This window comes from Camelina sativa, chromosome 11 (assembly GCF_000633955.1).
Source record: "Camelina sativa cultivar DH55 chromosome 11, Cs, whole genome shotgun sequence".
NCBI lineage: Eukaryota > Viridiplantae > Streptophyta > Magnoliopsida > Brassicales > Brassicaceae > Camelina > Camelina sativa.
The window spans coordinates 36,288,147-36,313,993 of NC_025695.1; the positions used below are offsets into that span (position 1 = coordinate 36,288,147).

General features: G+C 39.2%; 2 protein-coding genes across 2 annotated transcripts; both read right to left on the reverse strand.

The window, feature by feature from the left end:
- On the reverse strand, positions 20,878 to 21,842 carry LOC104725276. Its single transcript, XM_010443906.2, has one exon. The coding sequence runs from the start codon at positions 21,742 to 21,744 to the stop codon at positions 21,175 to 21,177; it is 570 nt and encodes a 189-aa protein (XP_010442208.1). The 5' UTR covers positions 21,745 to 21,842; the 3' UTR covers positions 20,878 to 21,174.
- Positions 24,091 to 25,282, reverse strand: LOC104725278 (40S ribosomal protein S27-2-like). The gene is made up of 4 exons (XM_010443907.2): positions 25,143 to 25,282; positions 24,942 to 25,043; positions 24,816 to 24,844; positions 24,091 to 24,459 (listed from the first exon to the last, which is right to left on the reverse strand). Exons 1-4 carry the CDS (start codon positions 25,143 to 25,145, stop codon positions 24,333 to 24,335), a joined length of 261 nt encoding a protein of 86 aa, XP_010442209.1. The 5' UTR covers positions 25,146 to 25,282; the 3' UTR covers positions 24,091 to 24,332.

A 25,847-nucleotide genomic window follows, 5' to 3' on the forward strand; every position in this document is an offset into this window, starting at 1 on the left:
TAAATAGAGTTATGGTGAAGAGGTCGTGCAAGTGGGGGTGAAAGGGAGGGTGGTGGGATGATGTGAGAGGATGAGACATAAATGTTGTTTGTCTAGTGGGGGGGGAACAAAGGGTGAAAGAAGGTGAAGTGATGGGCACGTGGGTGAGAGGAGAAGATTGGTAAAACCAATAATTAAGATTCCCTCTCTATATTGTCTTTTGTTCCCGCATTAAACCAATAGTCTCTCTTTGAATCTGCTTCTCCCTTATATAATTTTTTATCCTCAATCTCTTCTGTAAAACTCATTATTCTTGACTTCACTCTAAACTCACTCTTTTAACCGCAATTTTTTTATTGTTGCTTAGACTCCCTTCTATAGATTCCTGAACACTAGAAAACCAAAAACAAAAATTAAAAACACAAGAATCCTAAAAAAAAATTTACAGTGATACCTTTGGGACTTCCTCCCAAGTGAGCTTGTTTAAAGTCCATAGCTTGACTTTTCAGCTTTTTATGCTTTTTTGGGTTCATAGAGGAGCACAGAAGACCCCTCTGGTCGGACTTGATCAGCTAAATATTTCTTGACTCTCTGACCATTTACAGTGAATTCGCTACCATCCTTGTTCAGAAGAGTGATGGCTCCGAATGACAGAACTTCCTTGACGTCGAAAGGTCCAGACCACCTAGACTTAAGCTTTCTAGGAAATAACTTAAGTTTGGAGTTGAAAAGCAAAACCTGATCCCCAGCCTTGAGCTCCTTGACAACAATTTTCTTATCATGAAAATTCTTTGTTCGTTCCTTGTAAATCTTTGAACTCTCATAGGCATCAAGTCTGATTTCTTCCAACTCATGTAGATCAAGGTTCCTCTTGGCCTGGGCTGTATCAATATCCAAGTTCAGCAACTTGATAGCCCAAAGCGCCTTGTACTCAACCTCCACAGGGAGATGACATGCTTTACCATACACCAACTGAAATGGTGTTCTGCCTATTGGCGTCGTGAACGCTGTTCTGTACGTTCAGAGAGTCTCGTCCAGCTTGACAGACCAATCTTTCTTCGAAACCCCGACAATCCTTGACAGAATACCTTTGATTTGTTTGTTCGAAACTTCAACATGTCCGCTGGTCTGAGGGTGATACGCAGTAGACACCTTGTGCTTGACACCGTATTTCTTCAGCATGCTTTCAAACACCTTGTTGATGAAGTGAGTTCCACCGTCACTGATCACTGCTCTGGGTATCCCATACCTTGGAAAAATTATACTTTTGAACAGCTTCAGAACAACCTTGTGATCATTGGTAGGACTTGCAATGGCTTCAACCCACTTAGAAACATAATCAACTGCAACCAGAATATAGATATTACCATTTGAATGAGGGTTGAAAGGTCCCATGAAGTCTATGCCCCAAACATCAAATATCTCTACTTCCAGGATCGGATTTTGAGGTCTCTCGTTCCTCCTTGTGATGTTGCCCATCCTCTGACAAGCATCACACTTGGTGATGAAGCTATGAGCGTCCTTGAATAAGGTTGGCCACCAGAGACCCGATTGAAGAACTTTCTGAACTGTCTTGAACGTGGCAAAGTGACCTCCATAGGTGGAGCCGTGACATGCTCAAGCACTCCCTGTACTTCTCCTTCTGCTATGCATCTTCTGAACAGACCGTCAAAACCTCTCTTGTACAGATAGGGTTCATCCCAGAAATAGTGGTTGACCTCTCTGAAAAACTTTTTCTTCCTGTAGGGATCCATGTCATCAGGAACTTCTCCACAAACCCTGTAATTCACGTCATCTGCATACCATGGTGCAGTCTCAGAAGTGATCGACATGCATCTGATTCTGAGGTTCTCAACCCCTATGTCATGCATCTGCTCACAAACCTGGGCGACCAGAAGTTGTTCCTCAGGCATTGAATAATCTATGGGAACAGCATCTTCAATCCTCATTCTTGACAAGTGATCTGCAACTCCGTTCTCTATGCCTTTCTTGTCAACTATCTCCATGTCAAACTCCTGAAGTAGCAGAATTCATCTCAGCAGTCTCGGCTTGGTATCCTTCTTTGAATAGATGTGTCTCAAAGCAGCATGGTCGGTATACACTATGACCTTCGAACCCACAAGGTAACTCCTGAATTTTTTGAATGCAAACACAACTGCTAGGAGCTCCTTCTCTGTGGTAGCATACCTTCCTTGAGTCTCGTCCAAGGTGCGACTTGCGTAGTAGATGACATAAAGGTTCTTGTCAATACGCTGTCCCAGAACAGCTCCAACTGCGAAGTCTGAAGCATCACACATGATCTCAAAAGGGTGATCCCAATTTGGAGCTTGTACTATGGGTTCGTCTCCTCGCATCGCGTCAATACCCTGCATAAATTTAACAAACAAGAGGAGAAAGTGGAACCGTATACAGAGAAGTCATCCATAAACACTTCCACTGACTCCTCAATCAAATCCGAGATAATCGAAGTCATACACCTCTGAAAGGTGGCAGGAGCATTGCACAAACCAAATGGCATGCGTCTATATGCAAAAGTGCCATAAGGACAAGTAAAGGTTGTCTTTTCCTGATCATTTGGGTGGATAGGGATTTGGAAGAATCCACTATACCCATCAAGGAAACAGTAGTAGGGATGACTAGCTAGTCTCTCTAACATTTGATCAATGAAAGGCATAGGAAAATGATCCTTCCTAGAAACGGCATTCAACTTCCTATAATCAATGTACATCCTATGTCTTGTGATGGTTCTAGTTGGGATTAACTCATTTTTTTCATTTTTGATCACAGTTATGCCTCCCTTCTTAGGTACACAGTGCACTGGACATACCCAAGTACTATCAGAGATAGGATAGATAACTCCAGCATCAAGCAGTTTTAGGATTTCCTTCTTCACTACCTCTTTCAGATTAGGGTTCAATCTTCTTTGGGGTTCAATACTAGTATAAGATTCGTTTTCAAGATTGATTCTATGCATGCAAAGGCTAGGCGAAATACCCTTGATATCATCTAATGAATACCCTATAGCCTTCCTAAACTTCTTAAGCTCAGTCACTAGCTACCCCAATTCATCATCACTCAACCTAGCATTCACTATGACAGGATAAGTAGAATTGGTTCCCAGAAAAACGTACCTGAGCCCGGAAGGGAGAGTTTTGAGTTCTACCTTTGGAGCTTTCAGTTCCGACCAGTCATCAGCATGGGAGTCTGGAATGATCACGGTGGAGTGGGAGTGGTGAGACCCGATCGAGCAGGACATCGGTGTCTCGAGTCGGGTCCTGACGTCGGTCGAGTGGGAGATATCACATTCTGAACTCTCTGTCTCAACTGCACGTACCTCCTCTGCGTCAGATAGCTGCTCGAATTCCTCTGGTCCATCCGTTTATCTGTGGGAGTCCAGCAGATTCTTGTAACAAGTGGTCTCCTCATGCAGGAACCCTTTTTCTCCACCCTTAGTTAAAGCAGTCTTGAGATGATCCTCCTCAGCTAATTCCTCCAATAACTCATCAGCCAATTTATCCATCTCTTCAATGTAGAAGACTTGTCCTCCTATCGTTGGCTTCTTCAAGGTATCCTTGATGTCAAACTTCATAGTGAAGTCGTCGCCCACATTGAGGTCAATCTTGCCATTTCTGACATCAATGATGGCTCCAGCTGTCGCCAGGAACGGTCTTCCTAAGATCAGAGGATCTTTTGGTTCTTCATCCATCTCCAGAACCACAAAGTCGGTTGGCACTTCGACGTCTCTGATCCTGACGGGTAAGTCTTCTAAAATACCATTTGGAAGTCTCATTGATCTGTCTACAAGGATGAGAGAGATGTCGCAACCCTTGAACCTTGTAAAACCCAACCTCGTAGCAACAGAGAGTGACATAAGATTAACTGAAGCGCCAAGATCACATAGGCACCTGTCAAAAGACATAGGTCCAAGGGAGCAAGATAGAGTGAATGATCCAGGATCTTTCAGCTTCCTGGGTACAATCTTCTTCTGGATGATTACACTGCACTCAAGACTTAGTACCACCATGCCTTGAACTTCTTTTGATCTCTCCATCACTAAGTCCTTGAGGAATTTCTGGTAGTGAGGAACAAGTGCGAATGCATCCAGCAATGGCATCCTCAACTCAATCTCCTTGACTTGTTTTTCGAACAAGGCTTTTTACTTCCCAGTAAGCTGCTTCTTGAACCTCACTGGAAATGGCAGAGGAGGCTTGTATGGTGTAGGGATGAATCTCACAGGTTTGTCTTCAGAAACAACCTGTTCCTTAACAGCTTCAGGTTCGGACTTCTTCACTGGTTCAACCGGGTCCTTGACTGCTTCGACTGGGTTCTCCATCTGAGCCTCATCCTGAACAAAATCCTCCCCATCTAATTCCTCACTGTCCTCAGTGACGTCTGGTACTCCTTGCCTGGGAGGCAATATTTTCCCACTTCTCAGCGTAATACATTGGCGAACTCCTTAGGGTTCTGAACAGCCTTTCCTGGGAATTGGCCAGGCTTTGGTGCAGAAATAGATGCGGACTGGCCTTCCATGTACTTTATCTTCGAATTCAGAGCTTTGAATTTGACGTTCAGATCATTGTAGGAACATTCCATCCTCTAACTAAGATCAGCAAACTTCTTAGCAGTATCCATAGAACCGCTAGCTTGCCCCTGAAGAAGTTGTTGCATCATTTGCTTCATTTCTTGATCTGGGGCTGTAGTAGGCTGAACTTGTTGAGGGCGGAATCCTGGCGGTGGTCCTGAGGGAGCCTGATAACTCTGCTGGAACTGTTGCTTAGGAACGAATCCTGGATTGTAAGGCACAAAAGGTTTTTGTTGACCTTGCTGTTGTTGTTGAGGCGGATACACCTGATCTTGTGGATTGGCAACATTGTTACTTCGGTAAGACAAATTGGGGTTTGCCTTGTATTGGTAGTAACCTTTGTTGTACCCACCCTAATTCTGGACATAGCTGATCTCCTCAGTCTGCTCACACTCCCCATCTGGAACGTGGAAAGGGTCATCCTCAGATACGAAGTGGATGCTCCTCTGCTGGGTTAGCAAGATACGGCCAAGTTTCTCATTGACATTCTTGAGGTCTTTCTTGTACTTCTCCTCAGACCCAGCGTTGCCGCGAACTGTGCGGTCATAATCCTCATTGTAGTTGCCGTCAGACTGGGCGAGATTCTTAACTAGTTGCCAACCTTCATCTACGTTCTTGTTCAGGAAGTTACCGTTAGAAGCAGTGTTAAGCAGCATGCGTATCTTTGGTAGTACACCACGGTAGAGAGTGCTCAGCAGTGACTCGTTGCTAAAACCATGGTGTGGACACTGGCTGTGGTAACCCTTGGAACGCTCCCAGGCTTCACAGAATGATTCGGAGCTCTTCTGAGTGAAGCTAGAAATCTCATTCCTAAGACGTGCTGTTCTAGAATTGGAGAAGAACTTGGCCAAGAATGCTTTCTTGCAACCATCCCAGGTGGTGATTGAACCCTTGGGAAGAGTTTTCTCCCATTGATGAGCTTTTCTCCCAGGGAGAAAGGGAAGAGGCGCAACTTGTAACCGTCCTCACTCACGCCGTTGATCTTGGTGAGACTGCACAGACGGTCGAACTCGACCGAAGACTAGTCCACATGCTGGTTTCTTGGGCCTTTCTTTCCTTCCAAAAGTCAATAAAATTGTGGTTTATTCAATTCGGTTTGATCGGTTACACTAAATCTAGGGTCTGGTTTGATTTCAATTTTAATTTCATATCTAAGCAAATATCTTCTGTTTAAGCATTTCCAATTTTAATTCCCGTTAATGTTGGAATAAGTATGGAAATAAATAATTTTGTATCAAACCTGTGATTTTGTATTTAATCTTTCGTAGAACAACAAATAAATCTATAATTTTCAGAATGAGCGCCAAAAGTAATGTATAATACATCACTAGTAAAAATGTTTTGTATTGTTACGGAAATATTTATAGGTATATTTGGTATAACGTGTTTTTTGTAGCCAAAATTTTTTTGTTACAGATTTGTGACAAAAATAATTAATAACTATTTGGTCGTAGCAAATTTTTCGCTCATAGCTAATTGTCGCAATTTGCTACAATTTAGATACTAATTGAAAAGTAGCAAATTGCGACTATTTGATATCTTTTTGTTGTAGCTATTTGTTACACAACGCGTCTGACATATGCGTAACAATTATCTTCAAGAAACCACAAAATGGTCGTCGTTAATTTGTGACAGTTAGCTACACAGTTAGTTGTCGTAAACTTGTTACAAATTGGAAAAATATGTCTAACTTTGGTGTGTATAGTGTTGTAGTTAATTGTTATTAAAAAGAGACAAAAAAATATAAACAAAAATCTTTATAATTTAAATAAAATTATTATTTTCAATATATACAAAAACATCAACTACTGTTCTCTAATCTCTTAGCTCTCTCTTTTAGGTTCTTGCGCAATGATCACTTCATCATCTTTGCTTGAGGTTGAATGCCTTAGTTCTTCAAGACCTTTTGTAGCTTCTGCAAACAAAGTAAAAATAAAAGTTTAGTATGGTTTGCAGAAGATATCCAATTACTCCAAAGAAAATAACTCTGTCCACATTGTCACTGCATATACGGATCAAACAGTTTGAGTAAACAGTTTTTATTCAATTATCAAAACTCAAGTAACAAAAAAAAGATGTGAGAAGTCACTCACACGTTACGGTTCTCCTTGTGTTCTTCAGATGCTAAGTGAGTGTTGTGATTTGCCTTGAAGTCGCAAGACAACTTCTCTTTTACAACATCCTCTTTCTTGTTCTTTTCTTGTAGTTTCTTGAAGAACTAACAGATATAGCCACAACAAAAGAGAGCTTTATTAAACAAAATGCAGAAGTAAACATGATACTTGTAGTGAATCCAGTCTTTTCAGCTGCTCATTTTGCTCTTAATCCCCAATTAAGTTACTCTAATCACTAACTAACTCTAGAAACCAAAATCAAGAACAGAACGATGCAGAGCTTTGGTTGTGGTAATTGATTGATCACAATGGGGAGATAGATTCTCAACCATACCAAACAAAACGAATACCAAACTCACCTGCAGTATAGGATTAGGACCATGATTTCCCTTGTTGCATCTTAAAGTTCAGAGAAAAGAAGCCCCATCAAAACCAAAAAAAAAACTTTACGACAACCATAAGAAGCTATACCATAAGTGATAACTCTCTAATTTACATGTTTTTAGCATCCTTTTGTGTCCATATTTTGCATTGTTTATACCCTTACCTTAGCATTTTTAGGTTATTAACTGTAGAAATTCACTTTTAGGCCATTTAGGGTGATGCATTCTTGCATTTGCATACTTTGGATGAAAACATGTGCTTTAGGGCCTAAAATGGGGAGAAACAAGAACAAATCTGAACATGTACCCGAAGGAGTCTTCGAGCTGGAAGAACAGTCCGAACCCCAACACGATCGAGGAGGTTCCAAGAGCAAGAAAAACAATCCGAAGGTCAACCCGAGGAGTAACTCGACCTTATCCTCGTGTACCCCATCGAGTAGAGCCTCGTGCAGGACTGGGAAGCTAGGTCAAAGGGGTTTCTATATATAAACCCCTCCTCCTTTGCCTCGCAAACGAGCACGCCGCAGACCCTCAAACCAGAGAGCGAGAGCTTCTGTGAGAGAACTGAGCGACTCAAAACACTTTTCACTTTTTGTTAGGATTTATTTTATATCTTTTTGTCATTTCTTTAGATTTCTACTTTATACTCTATATTCTCTACTCTATCTTTTAATACAATGCAATTTTTGTTCATATATGCTTCTATGTTTCTTGCAATGATTTCCGAGTAGTGAAGTAAAGTTTCTAGGGATGGGATAGATGATTTTGTGTTCTTGATCGGTTAGGATGTCTTAGTTTGATTGTATATGTTTTATAGATTCCCTTCTAGGTTGGTGTTCTTAATGCTGTCAACAAACCGAGAGGGTGAGATTAGATCTAAGGTGTTTTACCACCGAGAGGTGTAGATGAAATGCTTGAATCAACCAATGCTAGAGATTTACTCACTTAGCCTAAGAGATTAGATGAGTAAGGAGTTTATTGATAATAATGAATCGGTTCTTATTGCCTGCTTGGTCATGTTTCTCCAATGAGAGTTGGGTAGGGGAGTGATCAAGGTTGATTGTTTCTATCACGAGAGTGTTTTAACAAGGTTTTAGAGATTCATTGTCTAGGGAATATTTGCTTGAGGCATGTGAGACATCTTTATTGGTCAGGAACACTTAGGATTCGATTACCCCATCCTTAGAAGCTTTCGTATTTTAATTGTTTGCATTTTTATTCATCCCTCGATCCATTACCCGATCAGGTACACGATCACCTGCTTCGAGTAACACCTCGAGTTGTTCATACTTTCTTTGCTTACTCGATCAACCCACCCGATCATGTACTTGAATGCTTGCATCGAGTGCTTAGGTCGTGTGGTTCCTTGTTTATATTCTTTTCTTTTATCACTTTAGGATTGTTAGACAAAACCCCATTATTGTTTGGCTTGACTTTTATTGTTCTGATTGCATCCTATCTGCTAGCATAAACAACCATTTGGATTGATAACCCTTTGTACTACAACTCCATAGGGAATTGATACCCTGGGTGAAAATCCGCCTATCAATTTGGCGACGTTGCCATTTGGTTGAATTTAATTTTGCTACGTTTAGGATTTCAGCACTTGCTAGATCAAGTTCTCTTATCTACATTGGTTCGGAATCTGACTTGTTTGTTTCATTTTTGTTCGTTTTGCATTTCAGGTACAACCCGAGCACCCACCCGACCCGTCACTCGATCACTTGGATCAGGTTGACCCTCGTGTACACACTTGGTCACCTACTTGTGCATGCAAACACGATCCAAGGGTAACTAAAACCTAAGTCCATACATCGACAACATCGACAGACCAAGGTTACTTCGTTCACAACAAGTTCGACAACTGACCAACAACAATCGAGGAGACAATGAACAATCAAAACGGTCCACCAGCTCCTCAAGCAAGGCCCAACATAGGAGCAAAGGATGCTCCATCTACTCATACTCAAAGGAATGGCATCGTGCCACCTGCTATCCAGAACAACAATTTTGAGATTAAGAGTAGTCTCATCCAGATGATACAAAGCAACAAGTTTCATGGATTGCCAATGGAGGACCCATTGGATCATCTGGATGAATTTGATAGGCTTTGTAGCCTCACAAAGATAAATGGAGTTAGTGAGGATGGATTCAAACTAAGGCTTTTCCCATTTTTCTTGGGAGACAAAGCGCACCTCTGGGAGAAATCACTCCCCAAAGAGTCCATCACCACCTGGGAAGCGTGCAAGAAGGCGTTTTTAGCCAAATTCTTCTCCAACTCCAGAACCGCAAGGCTGCGAAATGACATTTCCAGCTTTGTTCATAAGAACAATGAGACGTTCAGTGAAGCTAGGGAACGTTTCAAGGGATACACTACCAGGTGCCCTCATCATGGCTTCAGCAATGCTTCATTGCTAAGTACACTTTACAGAGGAGTGGTCCCCAAGATACGGATGTTGCTGGACACCGCAAGCAATGGTAACTTCCTTAACAAGGATGTTGATGAAGGTTGGGACCTAGTGGAGAACTTGGCTCAATCTGATGGGCATTACAATGAGGAATACGATCGTATTGTGCGATCTACAGGAGAGGAAGATGCCAAGTACAAGAGGGACATGAAATCCCTCAATGACAAGCTCGATAAACTACTCAGCCAGCAGCAGCATGTTCATGCATTATCAGAGGACGAGCAGTTTTTACAACAAGATGGGGAGAATTTTCAAATAGAGGATGTGAACTACATCAACAATCAAGGAGGTTACAACAAAGGGTACAACAACTACAAGCCGAATCCGAATCTGTCTTACCATAATTCGAATGTTGCCAATCCTCAAGACCAAACCTACCCATCGGCAGTTCAAGGGAACCAGGTCCAACAGAAGCCTTTTGTTCAATACAATCAAGGTTATGCCCCTAAGCAGCAGTATTCTGGAAATTACCACCAACCCATTGCACCACCTGGATTCCAACAACAGCAAGGCCCGCAGCACCAATCCCAAGACGCTGACCTATGCGGCCTAATTCAGCAGATGATTCAAAATCAGGCATCCACTGCTATGGACACCGCAAAACGAATTGCGGAGATGAGCAACAAGATCGATTCTGGATACAATGACTTGACTGCCAAGTACGATTCGCTCAATACTAAACTGAGGTACCTAGAAGGCCACCACAACAACCAACCAGCTCCAAAGATCAACCAGCTTCCAGATAAAGCTGTTCAGAACCCAAAGGATTATGCCACTGCCCAGGCCATTTTCCTTGATGATGATTATGAGGATTACCTCACTGAGGACAGTGATGCTCAAGATGGGGAGGATATGGATCACTATTGGATAAATGAGGCCAAGCAATACATGTTTGAGTATGAACCCAAGCCTTCACCCGAGGAGACTGATCGAGTTGATGATCGAGCACTGGTTCGAGAATCACAAATTGAAGAACCACCCGAGGCAGAACCCGATGACCTACCCGGTGATGGTGATCGAATGATACATCGAGTAGATGTTCAGATGACAGATCAACCTCAACTACCTGTAGCAGCAGAAGGGGAACTAGAGGAAAGGTTCAATGCTGCTTTTGACATCCAACTGGAAGCGCTTGCAGAGCGTATGGCCAAGCGTAAAGCTCCACCTCCTAAACTTTTGCCACCACACGAACTTCAAGAGGAAATCGCCAAGGAGGCAGCTCAGCTGGAGATTGAGGTTAAGGAAGCTGTAAAGGAGATTGTGTATGAGATTCTCAGGAGTGGAGTGTGTTTAAGACCCTGAGCTGCGAATCGAGGAGAAATTAGAAGATCCTGGCTCTTTTACTTTGCCATGCTCGATAGGACTTCGGATTTTCAAAAATTGCTTGTGCGACCTAGGAGCCTCAGTCAGTATTATGCCGCTGTCAGTTGCCAACAAGTTGGGTTTTAGCAGTTTTAAACCGAGTAGTCTATATTTGGTTATAGTTGATAGAACAATAAGACATCCGATTGGGATCCTGGAAAATTTGCCTCTCAGGATTGGAAGGGTGGAAGTCCCCACTGATTTCATGATCCTTGATATGGATAAGGAACCCGACGATCCACTGATCCTAGGGAGACCATTCTTGGCAACAGTAGGTGCAGTGATTGAGGTGAAGCAAGGCAAGATCAGAATTGAGCATGGGGAGCACTTCAAGATGGAGTTTGATGTCAAGAAGGGAATTAAGAGGCCAACTATTGATGGTCAAGCTTTTTCCACTAAGAAAAAGCAGAGAAAAGTCAAGCGTCTTAAAGAAGTCAACACCATATTTGCTGCGGAACCTGGACAAGACTTGGAGAAACCATTGAATCAGCCTGCTACAGTGGAGAGGATTCCATAACATCTCCCTCCTAAATCCCATGATTAAAAAACATGAAAAGTCAAGCTTAGTGACTTAAAACAAGCTCATTTGGGAGGAAGTCCCGAATGTATCCTTTATTTTGTTTTAAGTTTTATCTAATTATTTTACCTGATTTTCTATTTTTACATATTTATTTATTTATAAAAAAAAAAAAAGGGAAAAGTGAAGAAGGGAAAATTGAGGAACCCGAGGGTCAACCCGACACCGACCTCGACGCGCCTGATCGTGTCTCTACTCGGGTGGAGAGTGGAGTCCGAATTCCACATACCAAGCCCACTCTTGGTGAAGCCCAAGCTGCTAGCCCTACCCTATTTAAAGGATTCGAACCCTTCTCCCTCAGCAGCACAAACCGATAAATCTCTCAACCCTAAAGCTTTTTGTTTTCCTACTTTCTATTCTCTCTCAAACTCGAGTGATCTATGATTTTTCTGGGAACTAACCCTATTAATCTCGAAGTTTAGCTTTTCTTTCTTCTCAAGGATTCGATAATGGAACCAAACGTGAAAACCTACCAAAGGAAGGGAAGAAGATCAACCTTCGCCGCTGCTACAACTGGAGGTGATACCGTCGACCCTCGAGAATCCCAAGGAAGAGGAGACGTTCCGCATTCCCAACCGCTGGCTGGACGTTTTGCTTCTCCAACCCGATGCTCAACCCGATCCCTCACCCGATCCGGTGCTCGAGTAACCGATCGTGTAGACCACCGAGTTTGCTCACCAAGTCTGATGGCGAGTGCTGTTCACCGATCTCCTCGACATTGGGACCTGTCTACGTCTGAGAGAACTGTTACCGACCCCATGGAGGTCGACTCTGACGCTGGTGGAGGAGAGCCAGAGGAGATCCAAACGTCTTGGTTAAGGAGCAGAGCCGCGATTGCAAGAGGGAAAAGACCAACTTTTAAGAAGGCTGAGAAGGTGGCTGAGAGAACGGCTGAGGAAGAGGATCGAGACACAGAGGAGGAAAGCCGTGAGCGAGAGGAGGAGCAGAGAGGGCGAACACGACAAGCGTCGCGGAGGCTGAAGCAGAAAGAGGTGGAGACTCCGGCAAAGCTCTTCAAGGTTTTCCGCAAGATGAGTTTCGTTGGTACCCGCTATCCCCACCGAGAAACGATGAAGCAATTGGGCATCGCTAGAGATGTCGAGTTCCTATTCTACATGTGCCATTTGGGCATGATGATGCGAGCCAACCTCGAGTCTTATGAGGAGGAGACGGTACACTTTCTATCCACGTTGCGGTTACACTATTTTGAAGATCACCCGACCCTACTACCCGATGGGGGGATCGGGTTCATCACCTTCTCTGTGAGAAACAAGGAGTAATGGCTTACATTCAAGGAGATGGAGAAGCTGTATGGTTTCAAGGCTGGTTTGGAGAAGGAATGGAAGTGAGCAAGGAGGAAATGAGGTCCCTCTGGCTGACAATAGGAGACAAGCTCCCCTACAAGTCCACAAGCTCCAAATCCGCCCAAATAAAGAGCCTTGTTTTGAGGTATTTTCACAAGTCTCTCGCATGCACTCTTTTTGCTAGAAAAGAGACTGGTAATGTGAATGATCATGAGCTCCAGCTGCTAGATATTGCCTTGTGTGGAGTTTTAGACAATGCTAGGGATGGTACACCACTACTAGGAGATGTTGCGGATACTAGTATGGTCTTTGTGCTGCTCAATCAGTTCCTCCACCTCAAGTCATGGGCTATGAAGAAAGAGAAGGAGGCGGAGAGATCTCAACTGGAGGACTAGTTACACCAATTTTGGTAGCTTGCGATGTACCTTTGAAAGGAGTGGTACACGATCCGAGATGGCTGGACATCGACTACCTCATGCTGGCGAGGTACTTGGCTTTCGAGATGCCAAACGACATGCTACTTTTCAATTTCGTCCACCCAACCGCCGGAACCGCCCAAATGATCCTGCCCAATGTAATGTGCACCAAGGTCCGGCTAGGGGACAACATCGACTTTGCACTGCCTCTGGAGGAGCTGTACAATCCGGAGGAGGAATCAGTAGCTGAAGAGAGAGAGGCGACCGGGCAAGGACAGGGAGACAGCTCAGAAGATTATGACTTTGAGGAGTATGTTTGCTCTCAAAAACAACCCGTTGGAGTGAGGGAAGCCCACAAGAGGATTGTATGGCTGAAGAGGATGAACAATTTTTTGGTGAGGAAGGTGAAGGATCTTACCGGTTCAATGAAGATGATGGGAGGTCAGATCAAGGAGCTGCAAGACAAGGCAAGTTGTGCCTCCGCTCCTACCTTGGCATACGCACCTACTTGGATGGGGAGAAGCGGACCGCTAGGAGGAATTCGAGGACTGACACCTCCAGAGCCTCACAGAGCATCATCCTACGAGCCCCAAGCTGAGGGGGATGTCACAAGACCTGAAGTATCACGGAGAAGCCATTCAGACGCCTATCCGATGCCTAACCCGATGGGATACACGATGTCTTACCCGATGCACCCATCGAGCACACAATCGGGTGATTACTCAGGACTCTTCCCTCCGCCTTTCCAGATGTCGTACACGATACCATATTCGATGCACCCTGCGAGTGGCTACACGGGTGATCACTCTGGACCTCTTCCTCCATACCCATCGTATTACCCGATGCCCTACCCGATGAGCTACGCGATACCCCCCACGATCAACCCCTCGGATGCTGGTCTGAGCAAGTCGTCCGTGCATACCACCGAGTTCTCTGATGAGCAAATACCGGCACTTGCTGAAGCCGGTGACGACCCTGGCTACAGGTTGGCGAGTATGGAGGCTGCTACAACCTCCTTCTTCACCAACCCATGAGGTACCACATTCATCCAATCTTTGTAAATAACATTGCATTTCGTTTTATTTCATTTTGTGTGATTCTTGGATTCTTTTTCAGACTTTTATTTACACGGAGACTGTGTAATTTAAGTTTGGAGGAGGGTCCTAGAATGTATATAACATTGTGTTTTATTTTCTTATTTCAAAATTTTTGCATGCTAGTTTTATTCATTTGAGTCTGCATCTATGTGCATTGAAAAACCCAAAAAAAAAAATTAAAAAATTTTAAAATTAAAAAAGAGTGTTCACGTAGTTGCATTTACATATTAGGATTGAGTCTAGATTGCTTCATATAGGATTGTTTCATATGCATTTTAGGGGACAATGATTAAAACCACCTTGGTTAAAATCAAACCTTAGGATTGAAGCTATAGCCCTTAATCACAGTTCATTGTTGCTAGATCAATCTTTGAAAAAAAATGAAAAATCTTTGTTTAGAACCTTGTGTTTTTTGAATGCTTCCTTCACTTGCTTGAACATTGAATCATCTCTATATTATAGGACTTAATTTGAACTTAAAATTGTCTTTCTTATGGAATTTGAATACTTGCTCATGATAACACTAAACTCGGGTTAGCACTCCATTTTTACCAATCTTTTCGTTTAACCCGATTTGTTTTTCCCTACCCTTGAACCCAAACCATTCTTTCAAACCTTGTTATGAATTGTTGAGTGAGGCCTTTTCATTGTGCTATAGGTTGTGAAACCTTGAGAGTATTGAGAACGACAAAGAACTGGCTCTTGATTTAGCTAAGTTAGAATCATTTGGACTAGCTTATAGAATTGGTTTTGAAAGATAGGTGGTTAGCATGTTTATTTGGGTTGGGTTGAGAAATAAAAAAAAAAATGAAAGAAGAAGAAAAGAAGTCCCTAAGGTTAGAATAAAGTAGCTCTAAGTCTCTAAGTAAAAAAAAAAAGAGGAAAAGATCTTGCTATAGTCTCCTAGAAAGAAAGAAAAAAAAAAATANAGTTAGAATCATTTGAACTAGCTATTAGGATCGGTTTTGAAAGATATGTGGTAGCATGATTATTTGGGGTTGGGTTGAAGAAAAAAAGAGAAATTAACAATGAAAGTCCATAAGGTTCAATTCAATTAGCTCTAAGTCTCTAAGTAAAAAAAAAAAAAGAAGAGAAAAAGATCTTGCTATAGTCTCCTAGAAAAGAAAAAGGACAAAAATAATATAGGAGTATTATTAGGAGTTTAGCAAAAAAAAAAAAAAAAAAAAGGGAGAAGAGAGCTAGATGTTTAAAGTTTAAACCTTAGGGATTACAAAAAAAAAAGAGTTAAAAATCAAGGTTGTGGGTAGTTTAATTCTAGGAGGTTTAAATTAAAAAAAAAAAAAAAAAGAGAAAGTGAATGAGAAAAGGGTAGATTATCAAGAGTTAAACTTTGTATGCCCAAATTGTTCTCAATCTTAGATAGTTTTCACAACTGTCTAGCAATCCTTCTTTTGAGAGAAAACCACCCAAAGAATTTGTTTGAAACCACCTTACCAAAAAGCCTTACCCTTGAAACCGATTGAGCTTGATTCACATCTCATTTGCAAGAATTCGCCAAACACTTAAATGAATGTGAAAGAGATGTTCTTTGGAATTGCAAGTCTTTACTTTTAGTTGGAGGTTGAACTAGATCGATGCATGGTAATAAGCATAGAAAAATATTTGTAAGTATGTTGATTGATCTTAGCACCATTAAACTATCTTCAAGGACTATAGCTTGAATCTTTCGCTTAGCTCCAAAGGTTATAAGTCCCATTTTAGAACGGCACCCTCTTACTTCCTTGCTAGAGGACTAGCAAGATTTAAGTTTGGGGGTCTGATAACTCTCTAATTTACATGTTTTTGGCATCCTTTTTTGTCCATATTTTGCATTGTTTATACCCTTACCTTAGCATTTTTAGGCCATTAACTGTAGGAATTCACTTTTAGGCCATTTAGGGTGTTGCATTCTTGCATTTGCATACTTTGGATGAAAACAGGTGTTTTAGAGCCTAAAATGGGGAGAAACAAGGACAAATCTGAGCATGTACCCGAAGGAGCCTTCGAGCTGGAAGAACAGTCTGAACCCCAAAACGATCGAGGAGGATCCAAGAGCAGGAAGAACAATCCGAAGGTCTAGCCGAGGAGTAACTCGACCTTATCCTCGTGTACCCCATCGTGTAGAGCCTCGGGCAGGACTGGGAAGCTAGGTCAAAGGGGTTTCCATATATAAACCTCTCCTCCTCTTCCTCGCAAACGAGCACGCCGTAAACCCTCAAACCAGAGAGCGAGAGCTTCTGTGAGAGAACCGAGCGACTCAAAACACTTTTCACTTTTTGTTAGGATTTATTTTATATCTTTTTGTCATTTCTTTAGATTTCTACTTTGTACTCTTTATTCTCTACTCTACCTTTTAATACAATGCAATTTTCGTTCATATATGCTTTTATGTTTCTTGCAATGATTTCCGAGTAGTGAAGTAAAGTTTCTAGGAATGGGATAGATGATTTTGTGTTCTTGATCGGTTAGGATGTCTTAGTTTGATTGTATATGTTTTATAGATTCCCTTCTAGGTTGGTGTTCTTAATGCTGTCAACAAACCGAGAGGGTGAGATTAGATCTAAGGTGTTTTACCACCGAGAGGTGTAGATGAAATGCTTGAATCAACCAATGCTAGAGATTTACTCACTTAGCCTAAGAGATTAGATGAGTAAGGGGTTTATTGACAATAATGAATCGGTTCTTATTGCCTGTTTGGTCATGTTTCTCCAACGAGAGTTGGGTAGGGGAGTGATCAAGGTTAATTGTTTCTATCACGAGAGTGTTTTAACAAGGTTTTAGAGATTCATTGTCTAGGGAATATTTGCTTGAGGCATGTAAGACATCTTTATTGGTCAGGAACACTTAGGATTCGATTACCCCATCCTTAGAAGCTTTTGTATTTTAATTGTTTGCATTTTTATTCATCACTCGATCCATTACCCGATCAGGTACACGATCACCTGCTTCGAGTAACACCTTGAGTTGTTCATACTTTCTTTGCTTACTCGATCAACCCACCCGATCCTGTACTCGAATGCTTGCATCGAGTGCTTAGGTCGTGTGGTTCCTTGTTTATATTCTTTTCTTTTATCACTTTAGGATTGTTAGACAAAACTCTATTATTGCTTGGCTTGACTTGTATTGTTCTGATTGCATCCTATCTGCTAGCATAAACAACCATTTGGATTGATAACCCTTTGTACTACAACTGCATAGGGAATTGATACCTTGGGTGAAAATCCGCCTATCAATAAGACACAGTCAATCTACTTAAAACTAAGGTTATGCAAGTGTTTTTAGTTTCCAGTCACCCACCAATCTCCTCTCCGGTGTGGAAATCACATAGTCTAACCCACATATCTTCTCCACCAATTTGTTGTCAGATTTGGGCTCAAGCGATGTAGATTTGATATTGCAGGCATGTCGTAACTCTTCACTAGGCAAAAACTGGATGTTACCAAAGAGAAAAGATATAGAACCTTTGAGCAGAATGCAAAATATTATTTTTTCAAGAGGAAGACATTATAAAAATCCAGTTTCCTGAAACGAGAGAAGCTTACTGATATTGCATCCCAAAACTTAACAGTTGACCAATCGGCAGTTGTTATATACCGTCCATCTTGACTCACTTCAGAACTAGTGACAGGAGACTTGGTTTCTCATGTCTGCACAATTTCACCACTCCTCACTTCACACAACCTGTTCAAGAGAAGAAACAATGAGTTTTTCTCTAGGTAAGCAATAGTGAATGTTGTTTGATCACCATGAAGCCATGTTATTGTTCTAATAGAACAGAGTTAGTACGACAAGAAAAAGAAGCTTGAACAAAATCATTCATTCTTAGATTAGGGAATAAAGTTATTAGCATAACTTGATTTTCTGCCTTTAGTGAATCCGCGACGAGAACCTTTGAGGAAATCGGGGATGGACAATTCGAATTGCAAATCTCGGCTTGGGAGTATGATCGGAATCCTGAAAAAGTTTGAAACGATTATTCTAAGCTAAACAAACAAGTTTCACTATAACCCTAGATCTTAAACTCAAATCAACCAAAATTAAAATAAAAACCCTAGATCCCCTTTCATAAATTTACTTAGCGAGATTAAGAGAATGATAAGCTTCGGAGCTTATCGGAATAGAAACGTAACCAGAAATAATGAGGGAGAGAGGTATTGCGCCGTTAATGGCGGAGAGGAAGATAAGAGAAGGGATTAGAGATAGAGAGAAGAAGAAGAAGAAGAAGAAGAAAGAGAATTAATCAAGGACGGTGAGACATGTGGAAGACACATTTATCACCTGTAGGAAAGTTGCAGCAATTGATCCTTCTCTCCCAATTGTAATTTCCCAGGAAAATATATGTTGATTGAAGAAAGTTGGACTTTATAAACAAAACAAAAAAAGTTGCAGTTCATCTTTTGTAGTTGTATCCGACATTTTTTTTCTCTTGAAATCTTTCAAAATTCTACCTCTATAGGTATAGGTATGATTTTACAACTAAAAAACAAAGAAAAAGTCTCCTAAAATCATTCAAAGTAGAATTTTTAAAAAAGTTGTGATATATTGAATAACAATAGATTTCAAGCAAGTTTTATAAATGACTAATTGAATAACAAGAGATTGCATGTTATTTTAAATGATTTTACAAAAATTTCAAGTTTAATAACATAAGATTTTAAAAGATTTTTATAAATCCTAATTGAATAACAAGAGATTTCAAAAATACTCTAAAAGTATTTTAAAACACAAATTCAATACCCCTCTAAGATTTGTTTTGTTGATTATTCATTTGATGAAGAACCCTAAATCGGCAACCATCTTAAATACAGACCCTCGATGTAACTTAAGACCAAAACGACACAACAATAGTTTAATTGAATTAAACAATAAACCTTTTTGTCCAAAAAAAGAATTAAACAATAAACCTTCTCACTAAGGTAGAAGAGGCTCTCCCACACTTGGCTACATCTCTCTTCTTTTGGTAAATTCTTCACCAAGGCTCGAGCCTTCCTTCCCTTTGTCTTTAGCTTCCTCTTCATCCATTCTAGACAAGCTCAAACTAAGAAGAGAAAAGGAGAAAATAAATTAAGAATTATGTTTTCAATTTTTTTTTTTTTTAATTCTTCAGCTTCTAAGTTTTTCATTATTTTAGTAAATTTAAAAAAAAAATTAAAGTAATTTTTACTACAGTCTGTTACGTTTTTTCCTGTGTGCATTTGTGCTACAAGAATTTGTGTCTCTAAATTTGTAGTAAACTTGCTTCAATTTGTCTCTATTACTATTTGTAATTTTATAGCTACATTTAGTAAAAAATTAGCTACAAAATTTATTACTTAAAATTTTGTCACTAATTTGTAATTATTTGTAGTTAATATTTGTTATCTTTTTTTTGTAGCAAAAAAAACGTAACTATATGATGACAATTTACTAGTGCATTCTATGAAATTGAAACTTAGACTAAAAATTTCCAAGGAAATAAAGCTCGATACTGCTACATAACATTTTTGTAGGAATCAATCTTGTTCTTGTTCTTGGTCCAACCTACGACTTGGTCTTTATATATAAACCAGCTTTCTTTGTTTCAATCTCGTCCACTGCCGAGTTAAAAGACAAAACTCGGAAACGTCATGGTGTTAATATCCCTAAAATTTAAGTTTTCATTCCTCCAAATTTGGTAAATATCATATGCAAACATCACCAAAATTGGCTAAATAGATCATAGTATCATAGCAAGGAGACGTATGTACGTATCTGATATACGGAAGTGCTAGTCATGATTGGTTTTAGATAACGAAACTGCTCCATTTCTGTCCATCCCCATCCACATTTGCATCCTCAAATGTATATATTCACGATCGAAAACGAAAAGAATCAAGTTTTCTAAAAGAGTCTTTAATTTGTTTTCAAAGAAATCAAAGTTGTAATAGACCAAGAAGTAAACCTCATCAAGTGTCATCTTTATTGTATTAAACTCTGCGAATCTGAAATAAAGATGATACTTGATGAGGTTTACTTCTTGGTCTATTACAACTTTGATTTCTTTGAAAACAAATTAAAGACTCTTGTATTAGTAGTGAAAGTTTACAAAAAGTCTTTGAAACTCAGCATGTTGGAAAAAAAAAATGATTTAATAAAGATGATTTAATACAATCAAGTATCATCAAGTAAATCAGCCAGTTTCATTTAAGATTCGCAGAGGAGTGCAATCAGCATTTACTTCACCTGCCAAAATGGCATACATACTTTTTCATTATACGACAATTCACATTTAAAAAAAAAAAAAAAAAAAAAAAAAAAAAAAAAAAAAAAAAAANAATGGCAGACACAGATATGGTTTCCCAGAAATAATGCAGAATTAGTAGTGAAAGTTTACAAAAAGTCTTTGAAACTCAACATGTTGGAAAAACAATACTACTTTAATTTACATAAAAATGTTTGTGGAAAAAAAAACTACTTGCTTAACAAATCATCTAGATTCAAAGTCACTCAGGCAGAAAATCAAACAAAAGAATCGATCTTGTGATCCTGAATGCTAGCTGTTGCGTCTTGAGTAATTGAAACAAATGTATCAACATATAATTAAGGACTGTAATAAGTGAAATATAAGCCAAAAAAATATAGAATGCCCAATATTGTAACATTTCAAAGATCTTACACATATATAATACGACCTCTAGGAGGAAGAAAACATATTCCACAAAACAGATCCTTCCTTCAACCCAACATGTTAAATACAAGCACATCTACTAAGAGATCATGATATTTTTAATCGTAGAAAATAAGGGGGTTCGAAGGATTTATAAGAGACAACACAAAATAAGAACGTTAGCAAATGATCACACTATGAATAGATTCTTCATATCTATGGCCAACATGTTTTTATATATATATGGTCATATTTATGGATATGGGTTTAGGTGCCTCGGGCTAGCATTTCTTGATACCTCTTGAAAGACAAGAGTTTCTGAAGCTTCATCTGCTTATGAAACCTTGAAATAAAGAGATCTGCGACATGGTCGATCTCATCTTCTAGCTTGAAATTCTCTCCTTCTTCTTCCTTCGAGTTCCTCACCATATCAATCACAGAACTGCCTTGACCTTCCTCTTCCAAGTCCCCAAAATCATCCTCTCCTTCGAACAACGTGTGCCTCAGATCAGGATACTTGTCGTTGTCCTCGTGAACGTCGTATTCCTCATGATGGGCCATTGTGGATGCCTTGCTGCTGTAGAGAACTATAGCCTTGTTCTTGTCTTGGTCTTGGTTGTTGTCCTCATGATCTTGATCTTGATCTGCATGGCCCAAGAGGTTGTGGATCTTGTTGGAAATCGAACGGAACCCAAGCTCCTTGTGTTTCACAAGAGACAACATGAGGACTCTTGTTTTGAAGGCACTTGTTTTGTTCTTTATGGCTATAGATTTAGCCTTTGCTGCAGAGCTCAATAAACAAACGATCTGTTTCATCAATGCGGTAGCTTTCTTCATATTTTCTTCTTCTTTGAAAGAGCTTCAATAATTGTGTTTTTTTTTTTTCTATTATGGTGGTGGATGTTGCTTAATTAGCATGGAAAGGAACATTGGAGGTAAGAGCACGTAGAGGTTTATATAGGAGTATAGGACTATGGGAGTGTCAATTGTGTTTTCAAAAGGTACGGTCACAAGTCATGGCTTTGTGAGAGTCTTGTCGTATTGTTGAGTTAACGGCTATATGTTTTACTTAATGGCGCAGCAATCTTCTCACACTTCGCCACGTGTACCTAAGCCATTTGATGTAGTGGATCACTTACTTTTTTTCTGTATTTCAACCTTTATTGCACGTTCTCTTTAATCAAATTGCATCGTGCCTACATTTTACGAACGTATGCATTTGATATTTCTGTTATTTCTTTCTTTGATAAAGAATCTCATGAAATTAGTTCTACGTTAATTTCGTTTATAAATTATGGCCTAACGGGGACTTTGGCGCCGACGAGTCAGGTGTGTTTTTTTTGCTTTCTTTTCTAATAAAGTATCATGCCTACTATTAATTTAAGACAAAATATAGAAAAGTTCATTATTTTTCGAGTAGTATTTTAGATGTTTACGTCATAATATGCACAAAAGTTTTTAAAACCTAACATGGCGTATGTACTGTGTATATTTAGCTCTCGCGGGTTTGAGTGCGCGTTGATCTAGTTATGTTTAAAGGGAATTCTTTAGAGGTTTAGGTGTTGAGAGTTTGTTGTAGAGGGCTCTACTCCGGATCACATTCACACGTTCTAAAATATATTAGAACCTCTTATTATGATATGGGCTAGGTTATGTTAGAGCATCTCGTATTAATTATGTAGCCTAACTATTCCTAAAATCTAGCTCTTTTACTTCTTCAGTGGTCGACTGGACTCTTATTCGTACTGTTGTGGGACTCTAGAATCTAGATCACTCCAATCGGTTTATCTATGAAAACCAAAAAAGTGCAATACATATTGCATGGCCACGTGGTATATAATGAAATAAACTCTTGTGTAATTTTTATGTTCAGTGAAGATTACACACGACACACCGTACAATCATTACAACAATTAATATATTGTAAGAAACTAAATAAGTTAGGAGAACAGAGACGTTTTGGCGATAAAAAAAAATATATTTGTGAAAAAATGAACTATAGTTGTAGTTGAGACTTGAGAGTATATATATTAACAGTCGAGATTACATAATTTGTAAATGACGTATGTATCCACAAAGAGTCGAAACCATTGTCCACTTCGTCTTTTAAAGATTTGATTGAATACGACTTTAGTTATTAAATGTGATTAACTTTACCTACGAAAGCAAAAGCACAGCTAAATTATCAAAAAAAAATTTATCATTTGTTACCCAAAAGGAGGTTTCATCAAATTTGTGTAACAAAAAATGTTTTTCTTAAGAAAAGAAAAAAAAAACTCACAATTGGGAAAGATGCTTGATCCAGCGGCGACGTAAATTCATTGTACTTGTCTTTTAAACCACTTTATAATTTTACTTTATCAGTTTTATAGATTCTTATTTACTTTTTCTAAAAATCAGAGAAAAAAAGATGAGATGGAGAAAAAAGCATTTGATGGTTTTGTTGTATAATTGGAAAGTGTTACGCACTTGGTCTCTCTCACATTCCAAGGCGCCGCGAAATTTCTTCTTGCTAGGATCATGATTTTTAGCTTTTTTATTATTATTATAGGATTCTATTTCGATTATAACAACACTTCGATCTCTTTTTTTTTTTCCTAGATTTCTTGATATTTTAGATTTTGGACATTATATAACATTGTCGATGTCAAAAGAAAAGAAAAAGATGATATTGTTACATTGTCTTGTCCATTTGATTTAAAATTCAGTTTAGAGGATACAACTACTTGGAAAAGGTTCATTTGCTCGGTACCCAAATTTGCACATAACCCAATTGAGTATTTAGATTATGTAAACGAGAAAACTATGGAAACGATTTTTACACTGAATTTTTTAGCTAAGAAAAAAGAGTTCAAAACGTAATGTTCCTCAGTTTTATATTTCAGCGAAAAATACTGAATCTGGTCTTACAAAATTATCCAAAATACCAAAACCAATAGTGGTGTATCACCGATATCTTACAAACCCATAAATAGCTCACTAATGTGTAGCGTTCAGTCCACACTTAATCGTCAACAACTCAACTTCATAATGTTAAAACCAATGTCTCAAGTTACCCAATGTCTCAAGTTTCTTCTAATAACAGCAAAATAACAATTCTTTTGCACAAGTCATTCAAAATTTAACAATGGTTGCTTGTTCAATGAGTGACTAAACTATCAACAACTGCAAGCATGAACCAAGAGAAAAAAACACAGCTTGGGAAAATATTAAACCTTAAAAGAAAGCAGATACTGTTTCAACAAGACCAGAGTTCTAATCGACTACTCATCTAGTAGTTTCATAATCCCTTTATAATCTTCTCATAAGAAAAAAGAAAGTCATAGACATTAAAACTACTAAAAGCAAGAAAACAAAACTAAAGAAAGATCCGAATCCTCTCAACAGAAAAACATCTGTGAAAAGATGATTGATTTCGTGAGATGTCAATCTCCCTTTTTCCTGAAAGAGCACCCTTCTTGGAGCCTTGCTTTACCACCAGTGGGCTGGCACAGAACGGTCTGACAGTTTCCGCACACTACAACTGTTTGAGAATGGCTGAACACAGTGGTTCTGCAAAAATAAACCACAACCAATTCATTACCAACTGTAATCTCTCCACATCACACTACTGATCTAATAGCTTAGAAAACTCTTCCTAACATCAATCATCTCTAGTTGATAATGCACCCAATCGACTATACTGCCTTACTAAGTGTAGTCACTTCATAAACCTCACTACTTATGCATTCAAAAAATGAGAAATATATCAATTCAAATCATCACTACTGAAATCCCAAAACAGTATCCAGATTCTTCCTACTAACACCAATCTATAGAAGTTTTAATAAAACAGCATCCAGTTCAAAAACGAAACAATATTATCCGACTTTACAGAACAATCAATTTGAAAAAAAAAAAAAACTCACATGTTGAAGCATCCCTGACATTTCACATCCTGAAACAAACACACACACAAAAGAAACAAGAATCAGTATTCATTGCATCGCGAATCCAATTGTGTTTATAGTGTTTGAAGGAGAAGGAAACAGTACCATGAAGAAAGAGTTGGGAGATTGAACGAGACGCTTGAGCTTATGCTTTCTCTTCTCGAGCTCGGCAGGAGGATTGAGCAGATCGATGTCGTTTTGGAGCACCTAATCCACAGATCCAAAAAAAACAACAAAATCTCAGACACTTCATAGGAAATGATTTAGAGATAACAAAAATTCACAAAGGAGACGAACAAAGCTGACCATGATTGCTTGTGGAACGGCGACGAATACGAGATTCTGTGAAAACCCTAGAAGCGACGAGACGGCGAAATGGGGGAGCTTCCCATTATATATATACCACAAAGATGTGACTTTACAAGAATAGTGGGCCGGATAGGCGGCCTAGCCCATTATACTTACAAACAAGTAGGGTGAGACTTGAGAGAGAGAAGTTCGGCTTAGCAATTTATATTCTCTTAATTTTGGAAAACTTATATTAAAACCATATATAATAATAATTGATAGTTTATTTCCTTAAATCCCAAGAAAAATGATTCAAAAGAGTTACTATATAAGGACAGAGTTGTTGCGATAAATTAGGGATCCTCTACACAAAAAGAGTTAATTATGGAATTCACTAAGTAATGTAATATCTAATTCTATCAACCTTCCATAGTCGCAGCTTCGCTTAGGACATTGTGCTCAGTGTCACTACCCAAATTTAACTCTACCTTCACTTGCTTCTAAGAACAAATTTCTCTTTGATATGTTTATCTTAATTTCTACATGTACTGTCTTAGCATTTATAACCACAATTAATATCATTTTCTTAAGTTTAATGATTTGAAATTGATTCAGTTGTATAATTAGCTATGTAGTCAACATTAGTCAACATCATTTCTTACTATAGTTTACTTTAAAAAAAAAACGAAATGAGGAATAAAGTTAAAAAAAAAAAAAAAAAAA